The following is a 23,059-nucleotide window of genomic DNA, read 5'->3' on the forward strand; positions in this document are numbered from 1 at the left end:
GCTGTTCTGACTTCACCCACGTCATCAGCCTTCTCATCCCCAGCAGGCCACAGCCGTCCCTCGACAGTCGGAACATCCACTGGTCACACAAATGTGAGTGTTCTGGTTCCTTCATAATCACTTCTCAGATGAATTAATAAATTGGCTTTCCGCCTTTCGGATCAATCTTTTGAGCTTAGTTAATATATACCTGCTTCTAAGAGACAAGTGGCGAAATTAAATTTCCAGGCCTGCGGGCGGAAGGCAGGGCCTGGCAGAGCTGCCGAGGTGTGGAGGGCCTCCGTATGAGGTCTATGGGGAAACACCAGGCGGTCCTCGAGACAACGCTTCAAGGACAGATGTAGGAAGGCAGTTTAAATTTTTCTGCATGCTTATGCTTTCTGTGTACAAGTGCACGTTGTTCCATCCGCAGTGCAAATCCCCCACAGGCGGTAATCAGCCCTAATGGATCTTGTAGATCTTTGCACAATGCTGAGTGCAAAATATGAGCTTAAATTCTCACTGAGGGGGAAGTAGTGTTCACTGGAGACCAAAATTTTGTGTTTCTAGTTGTTCTGACCCAAGAAATGCAATGTTCATGTGGCCTGGTAGATGCAGACAACAACAAAGAGGGGTTTCGGTCTGTGGCTTTGGTGGCTTTGGTCCTCCATCAACACCAGCCTTTATGGAGCACTTCCTGTTTGCTCAGCTCAGAGTTAATCTCAGTTAAGTGGCAGAAGATAGAGCAGGCAGAGCTGGAATGCGGGTGATGGGCTGATAAGGGGAGCTGAGCTTAGAAGGCAGTAACCACTGCCCAGTTCTGTAGCATCCAGACAGAAGCATCACACGGTCAAGGGTAATACAGGAAGAAAGATACCCACGGCTTTTTTGTTGTTGTTGTTCTCTCAGTTTGGGAACTCCACTTATGTGTGTATTTTTAAAAAGTTGAATAACATGTGATTACCACGCACACATTAAACAATAGGAAACGTCTAACCACAATCGCTGCGCTCACCTGTCTCCTGTGAATTTCCTCCCTCGTCAGGACAAAGATACCTGGTCGTTCTTCTAATGGCAGCGCGGCATTCAGGGGGGTTAGGGTCCTTGGCTGTAGGCACAGCGGACTCTCCAGTCCGGAGCTCTGCTTCCCCTTCCTTTATCGTTGATCATGCTGCCTGAATGTAGGAATATCACAGGGTGAGAGGCCCACGTGGGCTGATAGGCATCCGAGGCTTTGGCTGTAGGTTTTGTTACCCCCAAACCTGGGTTCGCCTCTTGGTGGGTGTCAAGCCAAAACACACAACCAAGCCAGAGATCGGGAGAATGAAGGATTGATTACTTGCAGCAAGGAAAGAGAACACGGGGGATCTTATCTAAGGCAGTGTCTCCCCCTCAACAGCAAAACTGGGGAATTTGTAAGCTAAGGGTCCATGCATATTCATGAAGGGGCTGAGGCCTAGACGGAGTCCAAGCTTTAGCTGATTGAAGTTACCAGGGTCAGAAAAGGTCAAGATCATCACCCCTTAGGTTCCAGTTGATCGGGTGGTTGAGCTTCAGGCTAATCTTTACCATTGAAACAGGACTGGGTGTCTTTACACCTGCTATATTATCTTTGCTATTGTTACTGCTCTTGCCTGGTAATAGTCTTTTGTTCCGACATTCTTTTGTTTCCTTAAGATCATTAATTACCGAGACCTGTTCAAGGGCAAGCATTATGGCCAGGCTTAGATCACAAAATGGCTTAGGCCCAAAATGGCTTCTCTTATGTCAAGAAAGCCATGTCGGGTTCCTTTTCTCCAGGGACCCCCTACCCTGTCTGCTCAGAGTTATGAGTTCAAGGGTGGCCTGCCGGCCCAGAAGCCTGGGTCATGGTGTGCTGTTTCCAGCTGACAGGGGCAACCGGATGCCCTTGGTGACTGCAGATCAATGAATTCATGGTTCAGGGACCTTGTTATTCTCACTTTTTACTTGTTTCCTACTTCCAGTTGTTTTTCTTAGTTTGGCCCCTGCTCCCCACAGGCCCTGCGAACTCCTTCCCAAATCCTAAGGCTCAATGGCCAACGGAGGAGAGTTTTATTTTTTGAGTGGGCAGCTGGTCTAGCCTCCGCCTAAAACTGATTCTGAAATCTTCCCAGGGTTGGGGGTCTGAGTAATCTAAACACAAAGTGAGACAGAAGGTTTTATCTTAATCCATTTTCAGTAAGTGCGTTATTAAATATTCAGCTTTTCAGACACAAATCGGCAGAGCCCAGGCAAGCACAATGATAAGAAATTTTCGGATGTTAATTATGTTTCCTTTTCACTGAAGCTCTCACAAGCAAATTCTGTGAGATCAGATGGAATTTTCAGTAGACTTTGCCAGCCAATTTTTTCATGTTGAAAAGCATAATGTTTTTCAGCTTGCGTTAAAGTTCCAGTGAGATAATTACCTCTCACTGACAAGGTCAATGGACAGCTCAGGATCTGTTCATTTATTTCTAAGACAATTTCAGCTGCTAATACTGAGCTCCAAAGGAAATGATAACAAAGGGATATCGCTTGTAAATGAAAGTACAGGTTTCTTTCAGTGTGATGAAGTCTCCATGGCCACAACCCTCATCCTTACCCAAACCCTTCAACTCACCTTTCACCCTGGAGGCAAAGGACTGTTGGAAGAAACTGATTGTCACATTTCATTCCCTTGCACGTTGGAGGGAAAGGAAGGACAGATAGAACTGCCATGGACTTGGCCTTACCTACTCCATGTTCTCAGACTGATGCTGAAAACTCGGCCTCTGTGCACCAGTGCTGAATCAAATCTCAGAGACAGAGTTTTGGGTGAAGTAGAAAAGAACAGCCTTACTGCTTTGCTAGGCAAAGCGGGATACAGTAGGCTCGTGCCCCTCAATACTTCTGTGTCCCAAACTGGGAGGATTTGGTGAGGAGTTTTATAGCAATGCTTCAAAGGCGGAGTTGCTAATAAGGATCAGGGTGTGTGCAGGGCCTGCATTTTTTATATCTGGCCTCAGGTGGTCTCCTGCTGAGCTTCTCTGGTTCTCCAGGAATAAAGAATGCTTCATCAAGCAGTTAACATCTTCCATTTGTTGGGGGTTTTAGTTCTGCAGAAGAGCCCAAAGCTCCAGATGTTTGTTTAAGGAAACCGAGGCTTCAGCAGGAAACAAGGAGTGTCCTGGGAGCACTAAGACAGGATAAATCTTTGCGTCACTGTCGCTCCTCTACGGCCTGAGCAAGGAACCACTGAGTGGAGTGAAGGCATAACCAAGACCCCAAGCAGATTCCAGAGTGGAGACCGGCAGAGACAGAGCCAGGAACCTGGGTGTGAGAGCTAAACGTCCTGCCTTCCATGCCACCATATTTACAACTTAATTAACATCTGTTAATTACAGTTAATTAAAGAAAACCAGATCTCTCAAGTTAATGAATGTAGTGCTTTTCTCTGTATGGGTAGATGCAAGAGTCTGGGCTTATTGAAATCATTTCTTTGATATGCACCTCAGCTGCCTAGGACGGGTATCCTATTTTTTCCCATCCTGAGGGCCCTCCGGGTGCACCGTTGGGGCTGGCCGCAGTGGCTGAGGGCTTGATGCAGCATCCTTTGTTTGCTGAAGATTTCTTCCTTAGCGTAGCCTTGGAGGCCAAAGGCCCCCTTCCTTCAAGGGAAATCTTGCATTTAAGAAGAGAAACAAGATCAAACCCAACAGGGACACCTATTGGCCAGGTTTTGGTCTTCAAAACATGCAGTTTCTATCTTCGTTGCTTGTTGAGTAATCAGAGTACTGAGGAAGTTTAGCTACTTTACAAAGAAAGAGAGGAGGAGAGAGGGGGAGAGCTGCCTTTGTCCACAGCCCTGGTCTCTGAGACTGCCACTCAACAAGCAGAACTTCAGACATCCTTTGTCTGCCTTTGCAGCACTATTTACAATAGCCAGGACATGGAAGCAACCTAAGTGTCCATGGACAGATGAATGGATAAAGAAGATGTGGCACATATATACAATGGAATATTACTCAGCCATAAAAAGAAACGAAATTGAGTTATTTGTAGTGAGGTGGATGGACCTAGAGTCTGTCCTACAGAGTGAAGTAAGTCAGAAAGAGAAAAACAAATGCCGTATGCTAACACATATATATGGAATCTAAAGAAAAAAATGGTTCTGAAGAACTTAGGGGCAGGACAGGAATAAAGACGCAGACGTAGAGAATGGACTTGAGGACACGGGGAGGGGGGAGGGTAAGCTGGGACGAAGTGAGAGAGTGGCATGGACATATATACACTACCAAACGTAAGATAGATAGCTAGTGGGAAGCAGCCGCATAACACAGGGAGATCAGCTCGGTGCTTTGTGACCTAGAGTGGTGGGATAGGGAGGGTGGGAGGGAGAGGCAAGAGGGGGGAGATATGGGGATATATGTATACGTATAGCTGATTCACTTTGTTATAAAACAGAAACTAACACACCATTGTAAAGCAATTATACACTAATAGAGGTGTTAAAAGAAAAAAAGATAAAGCAAAAAAAAAAAAAAAGAAATATTTTCTGAGAGCATCCAACATGCTGATGTTGTTTTAGAAACAACAGTAAATGAGAGGAACCAAACTATGACATTATATACACATCAATTTATTCCACAAATACTTATCAAATACCTACAATATGTCAAAAACTCTGCTAGTCGCTGGAGACACCAGAGTGAGCAAAACTCTGACCTCATCACGTTGACAGCTCAGCAGACTAAAACAATGATAGGACAACAGTGATAATGTAAGAGTGCTCTGGAAACACCAAAGAGATAGATAATAGAGAGAAATGTACCTCTACCATCATCTGGTTAAAACATGAGTTAATCAATATGCTTTGAAGTTACAAATATGAAGCGATCTCTTTCCTTGTTTAGTCAAGTACAGGATTCCGCCACTTATCTGGCTACTTTTAGAACATAAACTTAGGTAAATAGTAATATCTATAGCATCTCCACCTGTATATCTTCATTTTTCTCCCTCTTCTGTTATAAATGAAATCATTTTTGTTCTCAATACTATTCATTTCCTTTTGTGAGAGAGCCCTGATACACTCATTGTTCAAGCCCCATTCTTCAAGATATTGGATTCCAAACAGCCTTGGGTCCTCACCAACACAGTTTACCATGAATTCTCCATAGGCAGCAAGGTCATGAACAGGGCAACATTCTTCTTGATTCAGCTCAGTTTGAAACTATTGGAAAGTCATCCCACTTTACACTCTCTTCAGGGACCCTCAGTCCCTGGCTACAATGATGGACCAGATCTGGGAAGTGAGTGAAAGCTTTGCAAAAAAGTGAATCCTTAAGCTGGCTCTTGAGGGATGTGTAGGAGTTTATCAGGCGGACAAGGTGTACTTTGGCAGCAGGAGAGGGAGGAGACTGAGGCCGGGGTTGGAGGGAAAGTAGGAAAGACAGTCCAGGCAGAGGTAAGAGGCTGCATGATGGCCAGAGCCACGTAACCACATAGCAGGTTGAGGGAGACATGTGTCCCTGAGTTCTGGGAGTGAGAGAGACGTGGAGACATGCTCAAAGCATCAGCTGCTGCTGGTACCGAAGGAGCCCCTGCTGCTAAGGGAACTTTTACCAAATTCTGGACCTGAGGGGAGTCACTGAGATTTTTAAACCAAAGGGATACAGGATAACATTATGTTTTAGGAAGGTTCATTGTATTACTATAGCAGTATTAACATTTCGTTGCACGTGTATATGGCAGTTCATTGTTCTAGCAGTCCAGACCTGCTCTGTCTTCCCGTTGATTCATTTCCCTTTGGCAGTAACTTCTCCAACTCCCAACCCCCCTAAGCTGCAGTGGCCTGTGTTTTCCTCTCAAGTGGTAAACACCTTTAAGGGAAGCCAGAACAAAAGAGCGAATTTCACTATTGAAAATAACTCTGAGGCTTAATGTTTTTGTAAGGCAAACAGCCACCCACTTGATTTTTATCCATCTTATGAATTTTGATTTTTGGGGGGATGTGAATTAAAAAACAGTGAAGGCGTGTTTTCTGGTTTCAAAAGGAAATTATACATGTAAAATCAGTGCTTCTGCTCTAAACCACTGAGCCGACTTACTGTATTGCATGCTTTTAGTGAATAGACATGATCTTTATCTTAAGTGGTATAACTTGAAGGATCTCTTTTGGATAAAGGTATTACGGATAAAAGTTTTTGCAGACACCTGGGGAGATTGTACTCAGCATTGACAAACAAGGGCCATTCTCATTTCAGAAGGAGCCCTCATGAGCCTGTGCCTAGTAGATGCTCATTGGTGGTCGCTGAGTGAGCACAGATTGCCAGGAATCAGTATTTGGGTTCTGAGAGTCTTTTGCTAATGGTGAAAGAACGTACTATAATTAGGTAATTAAAGAAAGGAAATACTGCAAAACAAGTCAAGGAAATACCATACTGCCTCAGTTTTCAGCTAAAATTTGTCTTGATATACTATCGAGCATGAGAAAACTCCTACCCCAAAGTATTCCTAGACAATGAAATTCCATAGATAACCCTGGTATACAAAGCATACCCTAAACATTTGGAATTTACCAACAGATTAACAAGAGCACCAACTGCCCTTCCCCTTTCCCTCCCTCTGTGCTTTCTTGGCCAATTCCATCTTTCTTTCAAGTTCTTCCTCTGCATTCCTTTGAGGAGAGTGTTTCTCACTTGGCTTTCTTCTACTTCATCTTTTTCATCTTCTCTAACAGTGGCATCATTTGTGACAGCACCATGGTGGGTGTTATGGAATTCTAAGTGCCTCATTAAATAGTGCTTCTGGTATAAGAAAATCAAGTTTGAGACAAAGCCAGGCTTTTTGGTATTTTATTTTGATAAATATTCTGTATTAAGCAAGCACTTGAGAGGCCAACATGATGCCAACTTTTATACTCAACTCCTAGGGTGACTGAGGTAGTACCTTTAATATCACAGTGATAAAAATAAACTAAATTAAAATTATTGGAATAAATATAATACCCCAATAACTGAGTTTGTTCTAATATAAGAGGACTTTTTTTTTTTAAAAGAGGGAAAGTTATGTCACAAACCCATCTTTTACATGTAGCTGTTCAGTTTTCCTTGCACCATTTATTGAAGAGACTGTCTTTTCTCCATTATATATTCTTTCCTCCTTTGTCATACATTAATTGACCATAAGTGTGTGGGCTTATTTCTGGGCTTTCTACTCTGTTCTGTTGATCTATGGTTTTGTGCCAGTACCATGCTGTTTTGATTATTGTAGCTTTGTAGCATAGTCTGAAATCAGGGCGTGTAATACATCCAGCTCTGTTCCTTTTTCTCAAGATTGCTTTGGCAATTCAGGGTCTTTTGTGGGTCCATATAAATTTTAGGATTACCTGTCCTAGTTCTCTGAAAAATGTCATAGATATTTTTATAGGGATTGCATTAAATCTGTAGATTACTTTGGGCAGTATGAACATTTAAACAATATTAATTCTTCTAATCCATGAATATGGGATATCATTCCATTTCTTTGTATCATCTTCAATTTCCTTCATCAATGTTTTATAGTTTTCAGAATATAGGTCTTTCATCTCCTTGGTAAGTTTATTCATAGGGTTTTGTTTTGTTTTTGGTGTGATTTTAAACAGGATTGTTTTCTAGATTTTGGATAGTTCATTATTAGTGTATAGAAAACAACAGATTTCTGTATATTAATCTTGTATCCTGAAACTTTGCTGAATTCATTTATTAGTTGTAATAGTTTTTTGGTGGGGACTTTAGGGTTTTATATATACATTGCCATGCCATCTGCAAATAGTGATGGTTTTACTTCTTCTCTTCCAATTTGGATGCCTTTTATTTCTTTTTCTTGCCTGATTTCTGTGGCTAGGACTTCCAAAACTATGTTGGATAAAAGTGCTGAGAGTGGGCATGCTTGTCTTGTTTGTGATTTTAGAGGAAAGGCTTTCAGCTTTTCACCACTGAGTATGATGTCAGCAGTGGGTTTATCATAAATAGGCTTTATTATGTTGAGATATACCAACATATACCCTCTCTACCAACTTTGATGAAAGTTTTTATCATGCATGGATATTGAATTTTGTCAAATACATTTTTCTGCATCTACTGAGACAATCACGTGACTTTTATTCTTTCTTTTGTTAATGTGGTGTATCACATTGAGTGATTTGTGAATACTGAACTATCCTTGCATCCCTGGAATAAATCCCACTTGATCATGGTGTATGATACTTTTTATATTTTGTTAAACTCAGTTTGCTAATATTTTGTTGAGAATTTTTGCATCTATATTCATCAGAGATATTGGCTTTTAATTTTCCTTTTCTGTATTGTCCTTGTCTTGTTTTGATATCAGGTGGCCTTACAGAATGAATTTGAGAGTGTTCCCAGCTCTTCAATTTTGGGGAATAGTTTGAGAAGGATAGCTATTAGCTTTTCTTCATATGTTTGGTAGAATTCCCCTATGAAACCATCAGGTTCTGGACTTTTGCTTGCTGGGATTTTTTTTTTTAATTACAAATTCAATTTCACTACTCGTGGTAAGTCCATTCAGATTGTCTATTTCTTCCTGGCTCAGTCTTGGAAGGTTGTGTTGTAATGTTTCTAGAAATTTGTCCATTTCTTCTAGGTTGTCCAATTTGTTGGCATATAACTGTTTGTAGTAGTCTCCTATGACTTTTTGCTTTTATGTGATATCAGTTGTTATTTCTCTTCTTTTATTTCTTATTTTGTTTATTTGGGTCCTCTCTCTTTTTTTTCTTGATGAGCCTGGCTAGATGTTTATCACTCTTGTTTACCCTTTCAAAAAAGCCAGCTCTTGGTTTCACTGATCTTTTCTATTATACTTTTTGGTCTCTATTTTATTTATTTCCTCTCTGATCTTTATTATTTCCTTCCTTCTGTTGATGTTGGGCTTTATTTATTTATTTATTTAGTCTAATTCCTTTGTTAGAAAGGAATTATGTTGTTTTTTGAAATTTTTCTTGTTTCTTGAGGTAGGTCTCTATTGCTATACACTTCCCTTTTAGAACTGCTTTTGCTGCATCTTATAGATTTTGGAAAGTTGTGTTTCCATTTTCATCTGTCTTGAGCTATTTTCTGATTTCCTCTTTGATTGCTTCATTGACCCATTGTTTTTTCAGCAGCATGTTGTTTAGTGTCCATGTGTTTGTTTCCTATTTTTCTTTCTATAATTGATTTCTAGTTTCATACCATTGTGGCTGAGAAAAAATGCTTGACATATTTTCTATCCTCTTAAATTTGTCGAGTTATTTTGTGGCCCAGCATGTGATCTACCCTGGAGAATGTTCCATGTGCACTTGAAAAAATGTGTATTCTGCTGTTGCTTTTGGATGGAATGTCTCTCTCTCTCTCTATATATATATATACACACACACACATTTGGTCTAATGTGTTACTTAAGACCAAATTTTCCTTCTGGATTTTCTGTCTGGATGATCTGTCCATTGTAAATGGAAATTTCTAAGTACCTAGAGGTACCCAGGAATATAGAAATTTGTTTTAGTAGCAACAGTTTTGTGGATTATTGCTCTTATTAGCCTCTGCTAACTCTTTAAATTGCCTATGTTGAAGACCATAGGCAATACAGACAAGAGTATAGTGACAGCGGTTATACTAATCAAGGACTCTGCACACTTGAAGTCTTTCAGGAGTTCTTACATCTTCTTTGAGGAAAAGAAGTCTTTTCCCATTTAAAAATATTATGTTCTCTCTCTCTCTCTTCCTTTCTGTATTTAAATTGGAATAAATCTTCATTCTGAAACTATTTTGTGAATTTTATCCCATCACTTGAGCTAATTGGAGCCTAGGGAATGATAAATCCCAACTTGACATTTCTTTGTGTGAGGGCTCTTCTTGTATCTCTCAACCTTGCATATGATTATCTTCCCCAGCCTCCTCAATAGGCTCTTCATTGCCAGCAAAGACACAACCAGATTCTCTAACATTAGGGGTAATAGCCTGATAAACACCCAGAGATGGTTCTTCCACAAATGACAGCACCTAATGAGGCTCTGGCAAGAGATTATTTTTGGTGATGCTGTTTTTAGGAAATGCTAGGAAAATGCCTCCTGTGGTAACTTATTAGCATGAAGAAAATCAACAGAAAGCTTTCATACGTCATGGCAATTTTCAGGTGACTAATTAGATTTTGAAATTTAAAGAAAAATAACCACTTTTGTTCATGCCTTTAACTACATGCTTAAAGCAATTTCAGAACGCCTTCAACTAAAGATCTAATTGTAGTTGTGCACAATTAGTCATCACTAGAGAACTTTTCCATTATTATTCTTTTCTCCAGGTAATTGATTTGAACTACTTGAGTTCATATGCTTGAATAGTGTCGTGAATGGATAGAAGCTTGGGAAAATTTTTGGCCCAAGAGTCAAGGAGCAGGAAAGACTGGGAAATATACTGTTTGAGCAATTCAGTAAACAAAACAGTTGAGAAAGAATTCTGTGTTGGATATTATCTGTTGCAGCCAGCAGCATTCCCACTCCTTCCTATAATCTCTCCTGTCTTATAGCAGCTGGATGCCTGTGAATTGTATTCTCTAGGCTTCTTGATAGGAAGGTTTTAAATATGATTTTACCAATGAGATTGACTCACGCTAGATTTAGGAATTAGCAGGGAGTTAGAACCCATTCCACTTTGTCCATCAGAAGCTGTGGAAATACGGGTTCTGCATAGATCAGTGTCTTTGAGATACCCGATCAACTCTGTCTCCCAGATATGTGCAGAGGCTTTCTGCACATTTCTGACCGAAAGGTGACAGAAGCTATGCCCTGGCTGTAACCAAGCCTGCAATGGTGGACCTGAAAGATTGTGTAGATCCCCAACTTTTACTTCTCCTGTCCTTCCAACAGTTTTGTAGGCACCTAATTCCCTATATTGAACCCCTTTCTACTTGAAACACTTACAGTCGTTTATGTTCCTCCCTCATCCTGACAGAGATCTTATTTAAATTATTTTCAAGGGTCAAATGTTAGCACCTCTTTTTAAGATTATTTATCATACATTATTGGGACTTCCCTGGTGGTGCAATGGCTAAGAATCTGCCTGCCAAAGCAGGGGACACGGGTTCGAGCCCTGGTCTGGGAAGATCCCACATGCTGCGGAGCAATTAAGGCCGTGTGCCAGAACTACTGAGCCTGTGCTCTAGAGCCTGTGTGCCACAACTACTGAGCCCACATGCCACAACTACTGAAGCCCACATGCCTAGAGTCCGTGCTCCACAACAAGAGAAGCCACCGCAATGAGAAGCCCATGCACCACAATGAAGAGTAGCCCCCGCTCACCGCAACTAGAGAAAGCCCACGCGCTGCAATGAAAACCCAGTGCAGCCAATAATAAATAAATAAATATATTAAAAAAATTTTTTTAAAAAGAATATTTGTCATACATTATTAAAAGACAATCTAAATTGTTTGGAAATAATTTCATGCTGTTTGCTCTTATAAACCAGATGTTTTACTTACAAAAATTAAGCCCTTTTCTATCATTTTACTTTAACTTGGTGGTTCATTACAGAATTAAATTCTCCAAGAATTCCTTCCTGACTGGTTGGATCCCTATTTGCTAAGGATGATTACAAAAATTAAGCCCTTTTCTATCATTTTACTTTAACTTGGTGGTTCATTACAGAATTAAATTCTCCAAGAATTCCTTCCTGACTGGTTGGATCCCTATCTGCTAAGGATGATTAAGTTTAAAGCAGTGATTCCCAAAAGGGAAAGGGAGATTTTGCCACTCCCTGCCCCGCCCCACCAGGAGATATCTGGAGACATTTTTGGTTGTCAAATTGTGGGACAGTGTGCTATTGGCGTTTAATGGCACTGCTAAACATCCTACAATGCACAGGACGAGCCCCAGCAAAGACTTATCAGACCCAGAATGTCAATCGTACTGAAGCTGAAAAATCCTAGTTTAAACAAAGGATAACTTCCTGCAGTTATACGCCTATTGATTCTAAGCTAGGACTCTTCCATTGATTTTTTTACTATACCCTCCAAATGATTCATTTCCTTCTTGCTTTGCATCTGATAAAACTCAGCACTTTGGCTCCCTCTGATTCCCACAAAGTCTGTTCCTTATCCATTTAGCCTTTCCTCTTGTGGAGACCTAGTTCCCACCAGGTATTTCATGGCCCATGACTGCATGTTTCCTTGAGACGTGCTAATTGGGCGTGGGCAGCTGTCGTGGTAATCCACATGGACAAGACAGAAGGAGAACTTCTTCATTCATTTCTGTGTACAGGATCATGGAATTACAGGAGGGAATCTTAGAGAATGTCTAAACATACATTCCCCCTAGGTATGAGGAAACTGAAGCCCAGAGAGGGAAATGTACTCCCCCAGAGCTATCTATTTCAAGATTGCTAAAATTCTATCTGATAGCATTCACAGGACTTATAAAAGCTCTCATCTTATTCCAAGATAGAATGTTCCTCAATAGAAGACTTAACCAAAGATGGAAAAAATATTCTACTCAATGCCAAGTCCACTTAGGACCTCCCAAGATCATTTATGCTCCCAACACATCTTAACTCAGGATTAATCCAGCTTTGAGAGGGAGGTTTTCCATACTCTTTGGGTTAAATACACCTCTCACCTCAGGACAGAATGACAGAGAACGTGCGTTAGCTCTGAAAGCTCACCATGCCCAATTCAGACCTTGCTGTTCCTTCTCCAAGGAAATCTGTAAGAACTCATTAGTTAACATTGCTCCTGCTTGAGTTTCAGTCTTGTTGACTATATATATATATATATATATATATATATTTAATGGAAACAACTTAAACACCTAAGAATAGGAAAGAGATAAAAATAAGTTTTAATATATCAATATGATGATCAGATTCGCTGGCATGAAAAAAATTATTGCAGAAGAATATTTATTGGCATGGAAAAATATCCATAATATATTCAATGTAAAAGGAAAACAGATGTTCAAAGGACATGTAGTATGATCCCAATTTTGATCTAAAACAGTATGTATACTATGGGAAAAAAATATAGGAAGAAGATGAACCAAAACCACCAACAAGTAGTTATCTCTGAGTATTGTGATTACAGGTGAGGTATCTCCTCCTCTGCACTTTTCAGAACTTTTCAAATTTCCTGAAAGGAAACTTTTGTAATTTTAAAGGAAGCTTTTATTGGCCATGTTAGCACAGAAGAGGCCAAAAGAATAAGGACTGAAAAGGGATACAGACCTTTGCAATCCAGAGGTCACTGATTTCCTTCAAGGCTACAGTTTCTGTGGAGAGGGGAGAAGCCAGATTTGTAAGGGATCCAAAAGCCAGCAATTAAGAAGTGGGAGAGTGACCACAGACCACAGATACCTAAGAGAGAAGCTGAAATGGGGAAAAGAAGATGACTGCCAGAGATGGCGTTGGGGTCCAATAAGATGACAAATTTTATTTTATTTTATTTTATGTTATTTTATCTTCTAAGAGGCAACAAGATTCACTCAAACATTCTTCTTTTTTTTGTTTTTTAAGATAGAGAAGGATCCTGTATTAGTCAAGATTCTTCAGAGAAACAGAGCCAGTAGAATATATATGTATATATTCTATCTATCTATCAATCATCTATCTATTGAGAGAAACACCCAGGATAATGTTTGACCAAATATCTGGGCACTTCGTGACCCAATCAGGCTGATGCATATAACATTAACCATTGCAGACTCAATAGATAGAAAGAAACTGAATGTGAAAAGGAAGGACCTGACTGATGGAGCAAAGTCCTGAGAGGGAAGGGGAATCACAGGGTGAGACTGTCCAGAGGAGGTCTTCACAGAGATAAACAGAGCACAGAGAGGCAAGCTAGGGCACCTTCAAGGAAAATAAGGAGTTTTCAAGCTTCAGAATGAAAAATGTCCTTATTATTATTTTTTAAAACAAATTTATTTATTTATTTTTGGCCGCGTTGGGTCTTCGTTGCTGGGCATGGGCTTTCTCTAGTTGCGGCGAGTGGGGCTACTTTTCGTTGCGGCACGCGGGCTTCTCATTGCGGTGGCTTCTCTTGTGGAGCACAGGCTCTAGGCACGCTGGCTTCAGTAGTTGTGGTGCGCAGGCTCAGTAGTTGTGATGCACGGGCTTAGTTGCTCCGTGGCATGTGGGATCTTCCCGGACCAGGGCTCGAACCCGTGTCCCCTGCATTGGCAGGCGGATTCTTAACCACTGCACCACCAGGGCAGTCCCAAAAAGTGTCCTTATTTTTAGGGATGTGAACTCACTAAATTCATTTCTATTAAGTATGAAAGAACTGATTTTTTAAACGATTCATTTGCAAATCGGCTATCACAACCACAAATTAACTGTTACATTTCTTAACTGTATTCAGTCTCTGAAAATGCTAAAGAAGAAGAAATGAATTATCCGTTTCCTTGAGGCTGTCTTAGATTGTCATTTTCATTCAATTTTATTTTAATTCAATGTATTTATTTAATTAGATATCATTTAAAAGAGAAGCCTGAGTGTTCTGTTGAAATTCATCCTTAGAGCAGACCCAGAGTTCACAAATTATGACTCCAGCTTCGTGAATATCGCTACCACGGGGAAAGTTAATACGTACAAAGAATCTGCAAAGATGAGAAAATCCTTTATTTGGGCGGAGCTCTGAAGCATTCCTATGCAAGAGAGAAAGTTCATCAGCAAGATGATCTTACAGAATCCTATCAAATTGTCCACATAGAATATAGCTGAGCATCTTGTGTCAAACCTGCAGAATCTCTTTAGCAATTCATCTTACCATCTACTAGCCTATAAATATCTAGAATCACTTTAAGACTCCTGCTGCAGCTAATGGGATATCCTGAGCATCTATTTTTCTGAAGAGAATACTTTTGTCACATTTGAACACTTGACCCAAGTTATAAACATAAGCATACCTCACTCCTGCATGGGCGTGTTGACTGTTTACTCCGTCCACTTTGTCCTGTGCTCATCCCACTTCAACAGATACAGCCTTGCAAATGTGCTTGCAGTTGCCAGAGTAAAACACACTCAAGCTGGCTTAAGTGAAAAGGGAATATGTTGGATCACACAACTGAAAATTCTTGCTGTAGGGCTAACATCGGACGTGGTTAGATTCAGACCTCCGACGACATAGTCAGGACTGTGTTATGTTTATACCTTGGCTCTGCATACACTAAGTGCAGAATTCTGTTTTCAGTGTCTAATGATGGTGGGACACCTAGTACTCAAGACATTTGATTCAATCCTGCTGATGCTGGAGATACACATTTGGAGATTTGACCTAGTTTACAGCTCTGAAGCTCCTTGCTTGTCTCCCTCTTTGGAACAGATATATAAAAAAAGATCACTTTATAAAGATCATCCTTGTATAGCACAGGGAGCTATAGTCAATGTCCTGTGACAAACCATAATGGAAAAGAATATGAAAAAAATATATATTATAATATATATATAATAATATATATGTATAACTGAGTCACTTTGCTCTACAGAAGAAATTAACATGACATTGTAAATCAACTGCACTTCAATAAAATAAAAAAAAAATGAAGATCATCTTCTTGTTCCTCTGTAACTGTTGCTGGAAAATCATTTTCCTTCCCTCTCCTCATCTTTCTAATACTTTCTCAAATCACATCCATTATTTTTCCTTTTTCTCCTAAGGGTATAAATTTGGCTGCAATTCTTCAAATAACCAAGCTAGGTTGGTGGTCCTTGTCTTGTGAAATAATATGTATATAGTACCATCTAGTGTCCAGAAAGCAGAAAATCCAAAGCAAGCAAGGCAAACAGGATGCTTCAATTTTTGAAACAGCTGAGTTTGGGAAATATACAGATTGGAGGAAAAATTATGACCAACTCCATTGATTTGACTCATGTTTACACCTCTAGAAATAACGACCTGTTCCAGAGAAAAAGACCTGGTTTATTGAAAAATTCAATACTTATTAAACCAGAAAATGTAGAGATTTTTCTAGTTTTAGAGCTGTCCCACAACCAAGTCACATGATCAAACTTACTTTTTAAAAAAATGTATTCTTGTAGGGGGATCTGTTTTTCTTTTTTCTTTTCTTTTCTTTTCTTTATTTTTGGCTGCATTGGATTTTCGTTGCTGCACGTGGGCTTTCTCTAGTTGTGGTGAGCGGGGGCTACTCTTCTTTGCAGTGCCCGGGCTTCTCATTGAAGTGGCTTCTCTTGTTGTGGAGTACGGGCTCCAGGTGTTTGGGCTTCTGTAGTTGTGGCACGCAGGCTCAGTAGTTGTGGCTCGCGGGCTTAGTTGCTCCATGGCATGTGGGATCCTCCTGGACCAGGGCTCGAACCCACGTCCCCTGCATTGGCAGGTGGATTCTTAACCACTGCGCCACCAGGGAAGCCCTCTTTTTCAAATAACATGTTTTCCTACAGACTTATGTAATAACATTGGGTATGTATTTCCTGTGGAAAACATTCCTTAATAGACTAAGTTAAAACTTCCTGGAGAGACAGTGCTCCAGAAGGAGAAAACTACCTCCTACGTACATGTCCTCGTCAGCAGTCTGTCTCTGGTTATCTCTACAGATGTGCTCTGGGGCTTTCTCCTGCTACTAAACAAACAGTGCCAGGATGCACTGACACCAGGAGGGAAATGACATCGCAGACACAGGTCCACACGCCACTGGTAAGGGAGTGGCAAGAGGCTAGATGGCCACTGAGGTTAGAAAATTAACCAGTATGTCTAAGATCAGATAATGGCAAAATATAATATTAGTTCCCTGTCCTCTGGTTTTAGGCATGCAGAACCGTATCTCGTTTGTGCCTTTAGGCTGTATCTTCCTTCACACTGTAGCAAAGCACAGAAAGGAGGAAGAGTAATGAGTAGGGGCGTGCTCTAGGTCATGGTCATGCTCATTCCTTTGACTCCTTTGGCCCCCTTGGGATTTCCTGGGGAGGCGGAACTCAATAGGGCTGCTCCTTTGAATAAAATTGATGAGCATCCACTGCCAGTTAGGAGGGAAGTAAGTGCTGATAGCTCTAGGGAATGGAGTAATTCTGAGACAATATTAGCCTAAAAAGTTTAGCTTTATGTTCTTAAAAAAGTTTTTAGTATTTAGTTCTTTAAAAGTTGTTATTGGGCTTCCCTGGTGGTGCAGTGGTTAAGAATCCGCTTGCCAATGCAGGGGACACAGGTTCGAGCCCTGGTCTGGGAAGATCCCACATGCCGCGGAGCAACTAAGCCCCGTGAGCCACAACTACTGAGCCTGCGCTCTAGAGTCCGTGAGCCACAACTACTGAGCCCGCGAGCCACAACTACTGAGCCCACGAGCCACAACTACTGAAGCCCGCTCACATAGAGCCCATGCTCCGCAACAAGAAGCCACCACAATGAGAAGCCCGCACACCACAAAGAAGAGTAGCCTCCGCTCGCTGCAACTAGAGAAAGCCCGCGCGCAGCAACGAAGACCCAACATAGCCAAAAATAAATTAAATAAATAAATTAAAAAAAATTGTTATGGATTAAGGGAAGATATTTGGGGAGTTGATGTGATCTTCCACTGCCTTGTACTCTTCTGGGTGTTTCTTACCTAGGTGACCATCCGTCCTCTTTCCGTCACCTTCTGCATTTCTCACTCTTTCCCAGAGAGCCTTCGTCAGGTTTCTTCTCCTTGCATTCCTCATCTGACCCATCCAGCATCTTTAACTATCACCAAAATCCGAATGACCACAGAATCTCTGTGCAATTCCAACCTCTGCCTCAAATTTCACCTCCACCCGACTGCTGAATGTCTCTAGAATTTTCCATCACTCAGAACTGCAAACTTTGCCTCCCCCCGCCACCAAACCCTCATTTTATCTAAGCACCAATTTTCCTCTCAGTGTTTTTTTTTTTTTTAATAAATTTATTTATTTATTTATTTTTGGCTGTGTTGGGTCTTCCTTTCTGTGCGAGGGCTTTCCCCAGTTGCGGCAAGCGGGGGCCACGCTTCATCGCGGTGCGTGGGCCTCTCACTGTCGCGGCCTCTCTTGTTGCAGAGCACAGGCTCCAGATGCGCAGGCTCAGTAGTTGTGGCTCACGGGCTTAGTTGCTCCGTGGCATGTGGGATCTTCCCAGACCAGGGTTCGAACCCGTGTCCCCTGCATTGGCAGGCAGATTCTTAACCACTGCGCCACCAGGGAAGCCCCTCTCTCAGTGTTATTTCTGATTGACCCACAGCTTCCCAATCGGCTAACTCTTCTGTCCTAACTGACCTCTAGCTCTTTTTTGCCAGTTGTCCCTGATTTGGAGATTGCCATCTTCATTTCTTGGGCTTCCTTTCCTCATTATTCTTGCTGTAAGATCTGAATAACATAGGTGCCTCTAGTCCCCCCTCTATTTTACACATCACTGTCATATTCAGTATTTGGAAGCATTTTCCAGTCTGTTAGGGAACACATTGCGTTGCCTCCACCCCCCGCCTAGCTTTGTATGTTGGAGGCTGTACAATCAGGCCCCCAAGATGGCTGTACTCTTGCCCTCTGCCCATCTCCTGCGCGACCAGTCCCTGCCTCACCCACACCTGCTCACCGGACTGACCTTCCCTCTTCATCATAGAGCCTAATCGGTGAACGCCTACACACCTGCCCGCAGCCCCAGCTAGTGATCGTTCTGATCATCAGATAATGATAGTTTATCAAAGGGAAGTCATCTGCCCCGTGAAGGTTGCTAGCCCGAGGGGCGGTGAGGGACGGGCCCTCTGCTGGTTTCCCTGGTAACCGACGAGCCAAGCTGACGTCAATTCCCCCTGTAACTGGCAATCTCCCCCTCGCCCCCCCGGGGGGGCAAGACTGCTGCAGTGTCCTGCCCGCCAGCTGCTGCACATGGTGTGGCATCGCTCCAGGACCTTCCTTCAGACGTGTAAGATGCCCCACATCCATTAAGCCGTGGATGTCTCTGTCTCTGACTTCCGGGCTCTTTCTTCAGTCTTGAGGCTGGGCAAGTACAGGCTTGCAGGCCAACGGGTGCAGAAGCCTAATACCCAGTATCTCAGAATGTGACTGTGTTTGGAGATAGTCTTTCCAGAGGTAACCCAGTTAACATGAGTCATTGGAGTGCGCTCTAATCCAATATGATTGTGTCCTTACTAGAAGAGGAAATTGGGAAAACAGACATGTACACAGGGAAGGCTACAGGAAGACACAGGAAGAAGATCTACAAGCCAAGGGGCGAGGCCTCAGAAGAGACCGACCCTGCCAACACCTGGGTCTCAGGATTCTGCCTCTAGACGGCCTTCAGCTGCAGCATCAACTCTTCCCTGGGTCTCCAGCCTGCCAGCCCACGCTGCAGAATTAGAACTTGCCAGCCCCTATGGTCGTGTGAAACAATTCCTTAAAATCAACCCCCCTCTCTCTAAATACATGTATGAACATCCTATTTGTTTTGGTCCTCTGGAGAACACTGACCAGTATACACCACAGATTAAAACCTGTAATTGTTTTTTTTAATGCCAGTTTCAGTGCCAGATCTTTAGACTAGTAATCAAAGTTCTTCACAATAATATCCCCAAAGTCCCATTCCAACGACAGTTTATATTACTTTCTTTCAATTATCCTTTGATCAACATGTTAACAATAACATTTATTGAAAAACCAACTATTTAACATTTAAGAAACATTTTTTTCCTGTGGTCTAAATGCATAGACTGGGCTCAGACTGGATTCAAATCCAGCAATTTACTTGATTTCTCTAAGTTTCAGTTTCTTCATCTGTAAAACGGGAATAAATAATAAAATAATTCATCCGATTATTCTATAACTAGTTATTGAACAACTACGGGTGACACAAATGCATTCATGATGTTGCTTTTTTTTTAAAGCTTTCTATTTTTTAAAATTATTTATTTTTATTTATTTATTCATTTTATAGTAATCTTTTATTTATTTATTTTTGGCTGTGTTGGGTCTTCGTTTCTGTGCGAGGGCTTTCTCTAGTTGCGGCAAGCGGGGGCCACTCCTCATCGCAGTGCGCGGGCCTCTCATTATCGCGGCCTCTCTTGTTGCAGAGCACAGGCTCCAGATGTGCAGGTTCAGTAGCTGTGGCTCACGGGCCCAGCTGCTCCGCGGCATGTGGGATCTTCCCAGACCAGGGCTCGAACCCGTGTCCCCTGCATTAGCAGGCAGATTCTCAACCACTGCGCCACCAGGGAAGCCCTAAAATTATTTATTTTTAAAAAAAATTTTTATTTTATTGATTTTTGGCTGCATTGGGTCTTTGTTGCTGTGTGCAGGCTTTTCTCTAGTTGTGACGAGCGGGGGCTACTCTTTGTTGCAGCGCACAGGCTTCTCATTGCGGGTGGCTTCTCTTGTTGTACAACACGGCTCTAGGCGCATGGGCTTCAGTAGTTGTGGCGTGCAGCCTCGGTAGTTGTGGCTTGCAGGCTCTGTAGTTGTGGCGCACGGGCTCAGTTGCTCCGTGGCATGTGGGATCTTCCCGGACCAGGGCTTGAACCCGTGTCCCCTGCACTGGCAGGTGGATTCTTAACCACTGCGCCACCAGGGAAGCCCCCGTGATGTTGCTACTTTACAGACTAGTCAGCAGAGGCCTCCACCTCCCAGGTGCTGGTGCTGTTTACTAAGAAGAGGACTAGAGAAGAGCAAATTCAGGGAAGGAGGTGAATCACGAATTTTATTTGGACCGTGTTCAGGATGAAATCCCTCTTAGATATCCAAGAGGAGATGATAAGTAAGCAGCAGGATATGTACAAATGGAGCTCTAAGATTAGAACGGGGCTAGAGACAGAAAATTGAGAGTGATTTGCCTTGAAATGCATTTAGAGCCATGAGATAAACAACATGAATTTAGATGTGTGGTGTTACATGAGCCAAGAGGAGAAAATGCTTCAGGAGTTAGTAAGCAGCTTTGCAGAATATTAGAGGTTCCATTATGGGATGGCTGCATGAGGAGCTCTGAGGACCCACTCCGCAAGGAAACGAGCACAACTGCTGAAAGCTACCTTAAAATTTTTTTTTTTTTTAAGTCTCTGGAAATTGTCTTAAGGGCATACAGCAAATAACAAAATATTTATTCAAAAAGAATATACTAAATCTTGCTAAGAACAGTTGAACCTGGCATTTGAGCTATGACCTGCTCCCTCCCGCCTACTCTTCCACCCTGACCGAGCTCAGCGTGACAGAAGCTCCATTCCAATCAGGTCTGGCCAAAAACATAGGACTCCCCCCGCCTCCCCCCTGCCCCCAGTCAGCTCCCAATCAAGGGAGAAGCTATTTCACTGGCAGGCACAGGACAGCAGCGTTTCTCATCCCTTCCAACTCTATATTTAAGAGGCTAAATTCCTGGGAATGTGCCTGAGAGGTCAAGGGCTCCTTTCTCCATCCAGCCACCCCACACAGGGTGGAGGCTCTCCACCAGTGAGAACGTTGGCTTCTTACACGCCCTCACACCAGTGCACTTGGAGGGCAGAGGTTCTATCTACTCTGCGAGAAGCAAGCCAAGGAGGCTGCAAGTTACCACTCCACCCAGGGCCCAGAGTATGGCCCAGATATACTGCCCAAGGCAAGATGCATTACACAAGAACAGAACTACAAAGCTTTCGTCAAAGGAACTGACTTTATCTGAAACAGAGTGTGGGGAAGTTCAAGCCTAAGGGAACTCTCAAAAAACCCCACACCTCTTAATTAAGAGCAACAAGCTAAACCACAGTCCAGTGAGTTCACCAGAGAGAATCAGGCAAAGAGCCAGCTAAAAAGAGCCCACCTGGGGTCAGAAAAAGCCTTAAAGACCGGCCCCCAAACTGCCCCTGCTTGAAATTAATTGGAATAGGCTGTGGAGGAATTTGTGTCCCAGGGAATAATAAAAAAATAGAGTAATCAGCCAGCAATTATGAAAGCCTAACAGCTTGCTGTAATACCAAGTGAAGCAGACAGCGTAACAGAGAGATCACAAGAAGAGACAGTCCAAGAGAGCTGTGCTAAAATCGTGTCATCCCAAGGTAGCTGTGTGCACGTCAAGGCTGAATCTTCTGAGGAGTGACACCAAGGACTTCATACTGTGGGGGAAGAGATTTCACTGGAATAGTCTAGCCCAATCACTAAACAAACAAGCAAACAACAACAAAAACAAGACCTGGAGAGAAGGTGAGGGGAATCATTATCCACAGTGGCTACAATGTATTACCTAAAATGTCCACTTTTCAACAAAAAGTGAGACATAAAAAGAAACAGGAAAGTGTGACCCATATACTGGGAAAAACAGAGGCAACAGAGATGGCATGTGAAAGGGTACGGACCTCAGATTTAATAACTTGAAAGCTGCCATTGTACCTTAGGTCAATGAACTGGAGAAAAACATGCTTGAAGAAGGAAGGTATGATGACAATGTTTTGTCAAAAAGAAAATATCAATAAAGAGATAAAAATTTTAAAAAAGAATGAAATGAAAATTATGGAGTTGAAAATACAATAACTAAAATGAAAAATGTCACTGGGGGGCTTGACAGTAGATTGGAACTGAAGAAAGATAAGGGAACTTGAAGAGAAATCAATATAGCATATGTAATCTGAAAAAAAAAAAAGAGAGAAAAGAATGAATAAAAATGAACAGAGCCTCAGAGAAATGTGGGGCACTACTGAATACACCAATATACGTGTAATGAGAGTCCCAGGAGAGAGGAAAAGAAGCAGAGAAAATACTTGAAGAAATAATGGCTGAAAAACCTACCTTTGCTGGAAAAAATCTACACATCCAAGAAATTAAACTCCAAGTACGATCTACGCAAAGAGATCCACACCAACACAGACCATGGTAAAAATGCTGAAAGGCAAAGAGGAAATCTGGTAAGTTCCAAGAGAAACATGACTCGAGTCACAAGCTAGTGACTCTGCAGGGAGCACTTCTCACCCAGCAGAGGTCCTGACTTCCTCAGCTGCCTCCTCTGAATCCCCCAGGTTAGATCTGCTCTGCCAGTGCTACCAGAACAGCAACTACTTCACCTTTTATAACCCTCATTTCACTTGTAGTCAGGCTTGGCCACATAATTTGTAGGGCCCAGTGCAAAATAAAAATGAGAGGTCCCGGTCCAAAATTTCTTAAGGATTTCAAGACAGTGTTA

At 42.1% G+C, this 23,059-nt stretch overlaps 1 protein-coding gene across 9 annotated transcripts in view; it reads right to left on the minus strand.

Annotated features, from left to right (window-relative positions):
• Positions 1-23,059, minus strand: part of MAP3K21 (mitogen-activated protein kinase kinase kinase 21) — a 134,098-nt gene that overhangs the window by 58,898 nt on the left and 52,141 nt on the right. For 4 of the 9 annotated variants that reach the window (XR_014249062.1, XR_014249063.1, XR_014249064.1 and 1 more), the window contains exons 11-12: positions 22,669-22,761; positions 995-1,154 (exon numbers count right to left, since the gene is read on the minus strand). Coding sequence is in view for 5 of the 9 variants with exons in the window: in XM_082407585.1 (XP_082263711.1) it covers positions 22,489-22,761 (273 nt within the window). In the remaining 4 variants the exon portion in view is untranslated. Of the gene's footprint in view, positions 1-994; positions 1,155-18,151; positions 22,762-23,059 lie in introns of those variants that run through there. The other 5 variants (XM_082407585.1, XM_082407582.1, XM_082407584.1 and 2 more) reach the window with 4 other exon arrangements.

The sequence above is a fragment of the Balaenoptera borealis genome, assembly GCF_965194805.1.
Source record: "Balaenoptera borealis genome assembly, chromosome: 10".
NCBI lineage: Eukaryota > Metazoa > Chordata > Mammalia > Artiodactyla > Balaenopteridae > Balaenoptera > Balaenoptera borealis.